This window comes from Gasterosteus aculeatus, chromosome 6 (assembly GCF_964276395.1).
Source record: "Gasterosteus aculeatus chromosome 6, fGasAcu3.hap1.1, whole genome shotgun sequence".
Classification (NCBI taxonomy): Eukaryota; Metazoa; Chordata; class Actinopteri; order Perciformes; family Gasterosteidae; genus Gasterosteus; species Gasterosteus aculeatus.
In genome coordinates, this window is record NC_135693.1 from 19,349,311 (window position 1) to 19,361,833 (window position 12,523).

The window sequence follows — 12,523 nt, forward strand, 5'->3', positions numbered from 1 at the left end:
CAAGAGGAAAACGTGCTCGCGGATCTTCTGTCCGTTTCAGACGTCACTTGTTGTTGTTGCCTTTATATTTTCCGGTCGGAAATCCTGTGAGAAGCCGCAGTGAACAGATCGGGCCCGGCGCGGGATTACGGCTGTCAGATTATCGGTGACGCGCGCACGTGGCGGCTGTTCAGGAAAAGAGCCGCGCGGCGCTTTGAAGGCGCGCGCTCATCGATAAAACACGCGCGCGCACACACACACACACACACACACGCACACACAGGAAGCCTGGAACATTCAATATCAGAGGCGATGATTAATTAAAAGGTTTAAAACGTATTGTTTTTATTAACTAGTGTAAGAATATGATGAAGATGATTTTAATCTTAAAGAAAACAGATTCAAAACGAATGTGTCCACAACACAATCATATATACATAATATATATATAACATTTCATCATCCAGGTGTTATTACAGACTCAAACTATTCCTAAATGGACGACCTGCAGCATCCCGAGGTCTTCATCCTGAGGAAGAGCAAACAGGGACGTCAGTTCCATCGATGTGAACGACCCGTTTAAAGACGGTCGACTCCGACCTGCTTCACGGATCGTTTCACCTACAAGTGGGTTTACCTGAGGTCCTATTTCACCTGAATCTACAGTAATATTGTGTCCTAAACATTCATACGAAGAGCTGATCAACACGGGATTTAACTGATATGTTGATGTGGAAAAAATATTTTAAAGGCTTGAAGCAACATTTATTCTTTAAATGAAATGAAGTAGAAACAACTTTAAAAATAAATGAGAAAAAGGACAAAACTTCCCATTTAGTATTGATATGTCGTCTATATACATACCGTCATAGTTTAGTATGTCAAAAAAATTCACGTTGTTTTATGTTGAAAAGTGTGTTTGCATCTCTGGCTCCTAAAGCTTCACAAGGACTTTTTGTCATTTAAAAAACTTCGGTCATATTTAATTATGTCAGACAGAATAATAGTATATTATTCAAAAATATAAATATTTTTTCTAGTTTTGCAAGGTGGTGCGCTGTCCTGTAGTGTACTCACTACAGGACTACGTCATGATTCTATAACAGCCGTGTGAATTCTGTCAGCAGGAAGAACAAATCATTCAGGTTCTGCTCGGTCGACTCACGTTAGCGGCGTCTCCGTTTGCCTCGGCGCCTCCTGCAAGACACACGGCAACAAGCGTGACTCTTTAAACAAGTGCAACCAGCACAACGTTAGACATGCGAGATGTCTCACGCACACACACACACGCACACACACACACACACACGCACACACGCACACACACACACACACACACGCACACACACACACACACACACACAGCTGGTGCCGGAGCAGGTTACATGCTCGCTCGGTAGGACGTGTTGTCACTCCATCGCCCTCTCGCTCTGAGCGATTCCTTAACGAGCTTCTGATTGACATTAAAACGCAGATGCTAATTGCCTCGATAGCCTAAAGTCCGGATTATCCAACGACGGAGCGATTTGATATAGCGAGACAATTGCTAATCGCCCGGAAAAATGGAATTATTAAGATGGAGAGAGCGGGCCGGGAGGAGATGAGGGAGTGAAGAAGAGGAAGAGGAAGAGGAAGCGATGCTTCAGCGACTGTGAGGAAAGGGCACAACTGGGCCTGTGCTTGCAAACTTGTGACATCACTTGAGGACATTTACCAGACACAGCGAGAAAAAGCTCCTGAGCAAACCTTATCGACGCATCTCACTTATCGGCGTGATGAGTATTTATTTGTATATTTCTACTTTAGAGAAACACATTTATCTTTGTTCATCAGAACTGAAGCAGACGGACAGACAGAGAGAGGGACACACCTGTCTGTCTCAGGGACACGAACACGTCGGGGTTCACGGTCACGTGATCGCTCTCCTGTGGTCTCCTCTGATTGGCTCTCCCATCACTGCAGAGCAACAAAGAGACGACTGGCAAACATCAAAGGTTTAATGATCCGCTGACCTGAGAAAAAAGGCCGGTGTTGAACTGTTCCGCCTGAAGGCCGCTGTGCAGGATGTCGTGCAGCACAAAGGTGAGTGGAAGGTAAAGACCCAAAATGCATCACTTCTTAGAGCTTAAGCTCCTCCCGTGGTTATTTTCCTAAATCTAAACCGAAGTATCTTGGATGGCTAAACTAACTAATATCATTCCTGTAGAGACGCAGCTTGATTGAGAAAAACGAGTATGAGCACCTGATTCACAAGATATCACAAGGGGGAGCGATGCTTCTCACCTCCATCTCCACCACCTGGCGCTCTGGGCGCTCCGGTGTGACGTTGATGTGAATCAGGCTCATAGGCTCAAACTTTGGCCTCCGCTAATAGAAAGATGGCGTCCGCTCTGCCTCCTCTGACGGAGGAGCACGTGACGAGCGAGAGGCCAGCAGCCATCAAAGAACGTTGGGATGCTTCCCAGATTCCGTCTCTCTCCTCCTCTTGATGTGGGGGGGTGGAGAGGGGGTGTGGGGGGGGGGGCATTGTGCTCGCCGCTCTCTTTCCTCTGCTCTTTTCTCGGCGAGCCAAGCGGGGGAACGCCTGCGCCACAAAGCCTCTCCCCGTCTCCATCTCCGCTAAGCCGCCGCTGGCTTCACACGAGAAACAATGAAACTTCATCGGAGACCAGATTACAAAAAAACAACAAAGACGGAGCGGTTTCAACGTGGAAAATTGTTCTAAAGGCGGGAATAAAAAAAAAAAAAAAAACAAGCGAGCGGAGGCTTTTTGTGTCTCTCTGTGGCTGTGATCTTCTGGGGGTTTGGGGATCGTCCTCTTTGCCTCCGTCAGCTGTGGAGGGAAGAAGACCTGAGGTGGTGCGACCCGGCCTTCACCGCTCGCTGCTTCTGCTGCTTTTAAAAAGAGCTTAGGACGGAGCGCCTCCGTCTCTCTGGACCCAGCGTGTTTAAATTGGCTGATAGGAAGGGATTTGGGTTGGATGGAGGGGGCTTAGAGAAGCGAGGAGGTGGTGGTGACGGGGGTGGTGGGGGTGGGGGGGGGGGGCGCAGAGAGTCATCAGTGTTACAGTCAAACAGCCATGAAAAGCCTACGAGGATGAAAGGAACAAGAGGGCCTTTTTTTAATCTAATGCACACAAATCCCATATAAATACTCCAATACGTGAGGAGCAATGCCGTCGCTCCGCTCGCACAACAATAGAGACGTGGATGGCTGTATTTGTGTGTGTCTGTTTGCGTGAGAGTCAGGCCGGGACAAAGCCGTCTTTAGTCACGCCGTTTCAACATGTCATCCTCGTAGACGAGTGTGTTAAACAATCACTCGGAAACCGGGGAGGGTTTTTTTTTTTTTTACTACTGAACCGCACTGGAAGATGGACGGACCCCTGCTGGGCTTTTCTCTTTAAACTGTGGCTCCCGGCTTCAGCGCCGGGACGGCTGGAAGCGCGAGACGCACAACGGATGTGGGTTTGACATTTGAAACGTGGCCTGGCGCCGGCGTGCGGTTCTTCTGGAGACAATAGTCAACGAGACGACCAGTAGAGTGAAGCTATAAATCCTCTGCGCACAAAGTCCGCTTGGAGCTTCTCTGGTTTATCTTCTTGAGAACATCCGGGGCGTCCTCGCCACCTCCCGGCGGCATTCCAATCAGACGGTTAACTCCACGCTTTGGTTTCGTTTTCCTGACAAGTTCAACATGAACTTAAAAAATGTCCCATCACCAGGAATCCTTGAAGAAAGATGTTATTCTTGATGATTTTAAGTAAACTCGACGTTTGATACCAGTAAAACTATGTCAAATATCGGTTTACAAGCTCTGAAGCAAATAGTCGCGGTTAAATTTGTTTCTGTCATCTTTCTATAAGAATTCAGTTTTTTCTATATAAAGATGCTCCTTTTAAAACACTCACTGTGTTGTGGGAGTTTCTGGGTTCGGAGGTGCTGATGCACTCTGGTTCCTCTCAGTCCGTCCGTCCCCGAGGCTGCAGGCAAACAACACACCACACCCGCCTCCTTCTAGCACACACACACACACACACACACACAGGTAAGTGACAGTTTAATTCACAATCCAAACATTTGACACGAAGGTCTTTAATAAACGCAATGTGACGTTTTCTTGCCTTCAGTATATTTGAGTTTATTCTATTAAATACTTTTTAGTTTTTTTTATATTTGGAATCTTGATAACTCTTATTTTTTTATTCATTTTGTTTAATGTCAGCATCAAACCACTTGATAAAATCTTTCCGACTTGATGTGATTCGACACGGACACGTTCAGGAAGAGTCGAGAAACGTGCAGATTGTTGTGTCCACTTGCTAAACAAAAACAACAACACCAAAGTGAACAAACACCAGGCCGAGAGTTATTTCATATTTCACAGATAAGACAAAACAAAGTAGAATATGTATTATTGATTAAGTTTTAATATCTTATTGTAGTTCAGATAATGTAAAATAATTGATTTGCATTTTTTTAACTTTGATTTAAATTGCTTTGCCAAAATAAACCTAAAAAATCGAAATGAACCGGCGACAGTAAATTCTCATGGCATGATGATATTTTTGTAATTCTCGTATATATTTTAAGATGATACAACTTCTTGTTTTTTTACATGGCTTGTTTTGTTTCCACTGTATTTGAGCTCATTTAATCCCCTCGGGCTGAATAACCCGGTTATCTGGCACTGTTTTGATTAGTTTAGCCTTGATTTTGAATGAAGCAGATCGAAAGCAGCTGTGAACCCAGCGTGTGTGTTTTATCTATGTTGCATGTTCCGTTTTGTTTAACCAACAAAGCCCGATGAAGATCCTTGAGATCAAAACGTCTTGCTGGTGCGCGAGCGGAGGCTCCTTTAAATGCACGTTCCTGGTGAACATGTCATGCCGGTAAAGTTCCTGAATGGAGGCGACGGAGGTTTGCTGGATCCTTCCTCCAGCACGCCGGAGCTAACCGGCTTTCCCCACGACGCCGAGGAGAAAGAGCAAGTAGGTGGAGAAGTGGATCTTCAGATAAAGCTTTGTCCGTCGGAAAAAAGGAAGAAGAGAAAAAAGGCCCCGCAGTCACGTCGGCCTTTTGTGACGCGACGACGAGGCGAAGCGACTTGGCTTCTCCTGCTGGCAGAGGAGAGGCGAGGAGAGAAAAGACGCCTCCTCTCGCACGCCGCATCTCCCCGAATCAACGCACACGTCAGCCAGACGGCGGTAAGCCGCCCCAACGCCGCCACGCAGGGACTAAGCTGGAATCTTTCAGGTTCCAATGGATGCGTGTGAATATGAGAAGTGCTTTCTTCTGAGTCCACCTTGAAGAGCCACCAGATCTGCTGTTGATTCAGCAGCCTCTTCTTTCCAATGCAAATCAACCCGTTTCTATGATGAATGAAATGATGCAGGGTGGCGACGGCCCACATCACACAGCAGCGGCATCGCTGCAGCTTTGAAGGCGCTCAAAGGCGTTTTCTGGTTTAACTTTTGGGGAGAGCGGGCGGGCCGGTTCCTTTATAAATCCACAATTTAACAAAAGTCGTATTAACCTCAAATGAGCCGGTGAGTCAATGAAGCGTTGATGTTATTGTTTCTGACGCACACGTGCAGGACACACATTTACACAAACACGTGTGTCCCCGAGGGCTGTTTTCAATATGAGCTGCATTGTAAGTGCGTGCATGCGTGTGTGTGTGCGTGTGTGCGTGTGTTAAACATGAAGATTGTCGGCCGGTGCCAAAGCGTCCTGCGGCTGCAGAGCGACACGTCGAGGATTCCCGGGTTGTTTTATGTGCATTTAAAACGTGCACGAGTGAGGACGTGACCGTGCACGCCGGTGGCTGATATCTGTACTTCCTCGCCGTCGGGCCGACCTCCCCGATGAAGATGCTTGTTACCAGCACACATCCCATAATGGAGAACAAATGTTTGTTTTCTGCTGCCATGTTTAATAACAATGAGCCCCTGGATTTGTTTTAGTAACGACATAAGTTATATTATATATATATATATATTTCATCCTAAAAAATGTTTAACAGTCTGGCTGTTTTAGTGCGCGTTGTGTAAGAGACGTCATCCTTTATCCATCCTCTACAACATCTCTCTGCAACATCACTAGAACGTACGTTTTAAACTGCAATGTGTGTTTAAGGAACCACATTAAGATATTTAATAACTTAATAATTCAGCACCGTTCCTTTGACAAGGATCTCCACTTCAACAAAGAATCTGATCATTTGGTCTGTTGACGTAAATAAAACAACGTAGTCTGAAAAACGGAATAAAAGATGTGTCAGCGAGAAAAGTACAACAGAGCCCCAGCTGATCGTGGAGGTGTGTATTGTGTGTGTCTGTGTGTGTATTGTGTATTGTGTGTGTGTCTGTGTGTAAAGTGAGACACCTGTTCACTGGAGCCCTCTGCTTGAAGCCAGCGACTCATTATTCATGAGCTGGCTTATCAATATGCTGAAACTACAGACTGAGACCATGAACTCATGTTTACAATGTTTACTGACAGAAGTAGAGTCATTTCCTCATAGTCGTCTATGGGAGCAGAGGAGTCGCCCCCTGCTGGTCACTACAGAGAAGTAGAGTCATTTCCTCATAGACGTCTATGGGAGCAGAGGAGTCGCCCCCTGCTGGTCACTACAGAGAAGTAGAGTCATTTCCTCATAGACGTCTATGGGAGCAGAGGAGTCGCCCCCTGCTGGTCACTACAGAGAAGTAGAGTCATTTCCTCATAGACGTCTATGGGAGCAGAGGAGTCGCCCCCTGCTGGTCACTACAGAGAAGTAGAGTCATTTCCTCATAGACGTCTATGGGAGCAGAGGAGTCGCCCCCTGCTGGTCACTACAGAGAAGTAGAGTCATTTCCTCATAGACGTCTATGGGAGCAGAGGAGTCGCCCCCTGCTGGTCACTACAGAGAAGTAGAGTCATTTCCTCATAGACGTCTATGGGAGCAGAGGAGTCGCCCCCTGCTGGTCACTACAGAGAAGTAGAGTCATTTCCTCATAGACGTCTATGGGAGCAGAGGAGTCGCCCCCTGCTGGTCACTACAGAGAAGTAGAGTCATTTCCTCATAGACGTCTATGGGAGCAGAGGAGTCGCCCCCTGCTGGTCACTACAGAGAAGTAGAGTCATTTCCTCATAGACGTCTATGGGAGCAGAGGAGTCGCCCCCTGCTGGTCACTACAGAGAAGTAGAGTCATTTCCTCATAGACTTCTATGGAAGCAGAGGAGTCGCCCCCTGCTGGTCACTACAGAGAAGTAGAGTCATTTCCTCATAGACTTCTATGGAAGCAGAGGAGTCGCCCCCTGCTGGTCACTGCACTAAACCTTCCTTCCTTTAGCCAACAACAGCGGTAAAAAATAAAACAAACTGAAAATGGAACAAATAAAAAGAAAGCTGGTGGGCCGTGAATATTCTTTACTTATTCATATAATTGTTTTTGCTCATCTTCATTGATTGATGTTCTTTTTCCCACTTTCTATTTCTTTCTATCATCGCCCTCCTTCCTCTTTTCCCACCTTCCCCTGTTCCTCGTCTCCTCTGTCCCTTCCTCCCTCTTTCTCTGCAGCGCTGTTGTCCAAGGATAGGACGTGCTGCAGGTGATGGAGGTAAATCATCTAGGACATAATTAAGAGGCTTATGAGGAGGCGTGTGCGTGTTGTGCATCACATTAGAACCAAACACACAAGAAAGAAACCGCATGCAGCCGAGCCTCATAGTTACAGAATCGCTCATTTCCATTCCCAGACAAACGGCCTGAAGGTCTGACCTTATACGTGGAGTTAAATACCTCTCTCGCCTCATTTGGCTGTCCGTGAGCGCACACGCACACACGCACACACACACACACACACACACTCGAGCACATTGCCTTCTGGTGTGTTTTAATCACCAATTAAGGACTCATCAGACATGTTCATCTAGTTCCCTCACAAATTTGAATGTTTTCTGCTCACCCGTTGGCCCTTGAAGCCTCTGTGAGGAATTGTGTAAGTGTGTGTGTGTGTGTGTGTGTGTAATAAGGACCTGGGCTTGATCCCCTCTGGTATGTGCTTTGGGGAGCGTTTGTCAAAGGGCAGCAGTGCAGCCTGAAGTAACGACACACACACAAAACAGGGCCTTAGCGTGTTTGTCCTCTGAAAACCTGTAAAGTATTTAATTAGTCTTTTATGAAATAATTTAACTTCTTTAACTCAATATTTTTCATTTAATCAGAGGAGCAACTAACCTGAAGATTAGAAATAACTGCTACTTTTTGGAAAGATATTTGTATTCTAGTAAGAAGTCATGAAACGCTGTTCTATATATTCTCTTTATGTCTGAGTTTATTTGATTGTGTGATTTAATAAATTTCCTCGTTTCCAGTAGTTTGTTTTTCAAATGCGACCTTTAAATAAAGTGACCATAAAGTTTGGTTTCTATTTTTCACCATCTCGCCGGCAGAAAAGGGCAACAGGTTGTGTGGCGTTTTTACACAAATATGTCAAACACGATGTGATTTAATTCTTTGTGTCGCTGAACGGCGACGGCGGGAATCCGGCAGGAAGCGGCGGTGTTGGATATCGGCGGAGCGCGTCGGAGTGGGCGAGTTACCGAGGTTATCGGGAGTCCACCTCGCACCTCAGACGAGAGGGAAAAACCACATCTTGGTGTCTTTTCAGTCAAACCGTGTGATTATTTTTCCTCTTACCGCTGCCTGCGAGGGTCTGAGCCTGGATTTCATTAGCTCGCCTCTTAGCCACGTCCGCTAGCACCACCTCGGCCTTATCGCTGGCAACATAATGGAGGTCCTTTGAAGGAAATGCAAGAAAGAAAGAAAGCAGAATGTTAATCTAAAATGAATCTAGACTCCGATGACAATAGTTCCTTTTTTTTGGAGGGGGGCTGGGCTGGTGGGGGGGCGAGAGGTTGGCGGGTGAAAGAAGAAACAGATGAAATGAGAAAAAAAAAGAGCCGTTTGAAGGCCAACATCAGAAAGAGCGCCGATTGGAGGAAATGCCGGTTCCTCCAAAAACTTTGAAATCAGCCCGCCTGCCCCCCCCCTCTCACACCCTTGTCCCTCCCCTTTTTTTTTTAACTAGGGAGGATGTTATCTGTCACATTTCAAAAGTGGGCGAGGAGGCGAGGGACAGTTTCACCTTTCAGACGCAGCGGCGTGTTCGCTCAGTCGCTCTGCTCGAGCCGCACAGACCTCATGTGTTCATCAACCACCAGTTCACCCAGTAAAATACCAGACACACAAATTCATTTGTCCTCATTGTTCTGAATATATATTTAGACCGCCAGCTGTATTTGATGAAAAAAGGTGACGAAATGAAACTTTACAGGGAAGAAATGAAGGAAAGGTTCCAGGCGATTCACGCAGACCAGATGGAAAACATTAGCTTTTCTTTTCCAATTTAAACAAAATCATTATTACATATTAGGACGTTAGAGAAGGAGCTTTCTTAGTGTAATAAATGCCTCCCCTCCCCCCAACAACCGCCGGTGAACCGGTCGGCTCCCAGTCGCTCTGAAACAGGAAGTTAAACACACACGAATCAAAGTGATGAAAACCAAACGTCGTTAGTTTGGCATCAACGGTGTGAGATTCTGCTGCAGAACCGCTCAGGTTGATTGAACAGAGAGCGAATCACACGCTGCCCCTGGCACCCAGGGAGGGGTCGCGGGGTCTCCTCGGGCCGGGCGCGAGGGCCCGAGGGCCCATCAAAGGGCGCAGCGTGTTAAGGGAAGTCTTCCGCCTCAGCGACATCACAGGACACCGGCGCCGTGACTCGGGGCCTCGCCGCGGATAACCCTCAGCTGGCCAAAGCCGGCCCCCACCTGGGCCTGCACCCGGCCCTAATACCCCCGGATTGTAACCCCGCTTTTGTACCCCCGGAGGAAAGAAAAGAAGAGGGGGGGGGGCTGGGAGGGGAAGAGGGAGGAGGGCAGAGAGGCGCTGAAATTGAAGAGTATGAATGGGAACATATTGGGTAATTACAGAGCGCGGCCCGCCCTCTGTGGCGAGGAGTCAGGAGGAAATGTGAAAATGGCCGACAACAAGACGGCGTCAAAAGGAGGCTCGCTCGGCCCCTCCATTAGATACGAGGGGAGGGGGGGGGGCTTCCTAACAGAGCGGCAGAAGATCAGAAAGGTGGCGACATGACGGCGAGGTGAGAGGACGGAATAACAGAAACGTCTCACAACGAGGGAGGGGGGGGGGGCAATACGAACGATGCCGCGCTGCTTTATTCCAGCTTAGCTCCTCAGAGAGACAGACAGGGAGACAGAGACAGACAGAGACAGAGACAGAGACAGACAGGGAGACAGAGACAGACAGAGACAGAGACAGAGACAGACAGACAGACAGAGACAGGGAGACAGAGACAGACAGAGACAGACAGAGGGGAGTATCTGGGATAACAATAATACTGCACATAAAACCATCAGATATTACAACTCATATTCCCCGACGCTCAAATGCGACACTAATCTTATTTATATAAGAGCTTTAGGGTTGCAGCGTCTGATAAAGGGGGGCGTTTTGGGGGAGTCGAGGCTGGGTTGGTGGGGGGGGGGGGGGGGGGGGGTTGTTGGACACTAAGAGCCCGATATTGACTGATATTTGGGAGGGATTAGGGGAACTGGCACACGGCGGCGCTAACAGACGGGATCAGTTGGTTTCAGGCAAACACCATCCACAGGGAGCGGGGGGACTTATTGATAAGGGGGGGGGGGGGATCTGGTGATTTCTGAGTGAACAAATGTGAGAAGATGTTGAATTTACAGGAAAAACTACTGTCTGTGACGGTAACCAGAGACGTTCACCGAGGACGTTGTTTGACATCTGGAGAGAACAAGTTGCATTCTGTGTTCCATGTAAACACACACAGAGCTGCCCCCCCCCCCCCCCCCGGTTTGTTCACTAATTACCCTGCAGCACAATGACGCACAATGACACACCTGGTATCAGGAGCCTCGCGTCTCACTGTGAAGGACTTAACGTTTGACATCTGAGCAACAACTGTCGCTTATTGACAAAGACGTGTGATAACCCCACCTCCTCCATCCTCCACCTCCACCTCCTCCATCTCCTCCACCTCCTCCATCTTCTCCATCTCCACCTCCTCCATCCTCTCCACCTCCACCTCCTCCATCCTCTCCACCTCCACCTTCGGCTACTCCTCCATCAGCCCGGTGTCAGATGGAGCAGGAGGAGAGGAGGTGAACCCGACAGCTTTCTTTACTGCTGGCGTATCTAAGAAGAAACAGTACAGCCCCCCCCACCCCCCTCGCCCCCCCACTGTGGAACACAATGAGTCGGCATCGGACTTGGCTATCACACAATTTGATTTAATTAACGAGCTACATCGAGAGCCAAGAGGAAGAAGAAGAAGAGGAGGAGGAGGCCGGGGGGGGGGACTTGCGAATGACCTAATTGGTTACTTTATCAACTCATTATCAAAGGCTTATTAGGGAGCTACAGAACAGCGCCAATTATGAGTGGAAAAAAATGCAAACGACTCAGTAACCCCCTGCTAGTCCCTCTGCCCCCCCCCCCCCCCAAACCTCCACCAACTCCTCCCTCCTTAGCCCGACACTAAAGAGTTTCATTTGGACAAAAGGTTTGGAGGGGCCTCTATTGTCAGCTGTGGAACAATGTTCCTCCAAAGGGGTGGGGGTCTTGTGTCAGATGGGGGGGGGGGGGGGACATCACGCCGGGCGGCTCCAGAGGTGAGCCTGGTCATCTACGTTTGTTTGACGCTTTTATCAAGTCGATGGTGCGTAATCGAGTTCTGTGGAAGTCAGAGGGAGTCGGGTGAAAGGTGGGGGGGTCGCTGCCCTCGTTGACCTCCTCCACCTAAACCCAATCAGCTGACCAGCAGGTTAAAGCAACAACACAAACCCTCATTAGAGCGACGGGGTGAAGTGTCAACGAGCCGCTGCTCTCTTGGTGGACGGTTAAAAATGAAGAATATTACAAACCCTTAAACCGTTGTCGGGTCGGAGAAAACCTTTTGGAAAATGCTTAATTGGGCTCTAAGATGAAATGATATCACGTGACTCTCTTCAGTCTGCTGGGGTCCAGACGGAGGCTTATAAAGATTATTCTACTTTAATGTGTCACTTCATGTCCAGTCGTCACCAGTAACTAGGAGTCACAATTCTCCTTAACATTTTCTGTTCATTGTTCTGAGAATAAAAAGCCACACGAGTCTTCCCTGGTAATTCTTCACACAGAGACGCGGAGTCTGTACACGGCCATGTTTAATGTAAGCGACCCTATAAGGGAATAAATGAACTTCTCTTGTTGGATTCAAACATTATTTACGCTCATCTCCTGATACATTTCTGCTCCTCTTTCCCTTTAATCTCTACACGTCCAAAGTGGTTTCGCTTCTTTTTTTATTGGGTTTGTCATAAAGCTTTCCATCCGATGCCCCCCCCCCCCCCCTCCCTCTGCTCCCTGCCCCCCCTCCTGCCCCTGCGCTCTTTCAAGGTCCACAGGCTCGACTCCACCTTTTCAATTCGGCTTCCCAGCAGCACTACTTAGTGGGGAGGTAA

The 12,523-nt window shown here is 47.9% G+C and overlaps 1 protein-coding gene across 1 annotated transcript in view; it reads right to left on the reverse strand.

Annotated features, from left to right (window-relative positions):
• Positions 1–295: 295 nt before the first annotated feature.
• Positions 296–12,523, reverse strand: part of wdpcp (WD repeat containing planar cell polarity effector) — a 51,035-nt gene continuing 38,807 nt past the window's right edge. The window contains 5 exon segments of the mRNA XM_078104258.1: positions 296–508; positions 1,145–1,176; positions 1,850–1,935; positions 3,891–3,996; positions 8,667–8,766. Of these exon segments, the coding sequence (XP_077960384.1) occupies positions 461–508; positions 1,145–1,176; positions 1,850–1,935; positions 3,891–3,996; positions 8,667–8,766 (372 nt within the window). The 3' untranslated portion in view covers positions 296–460.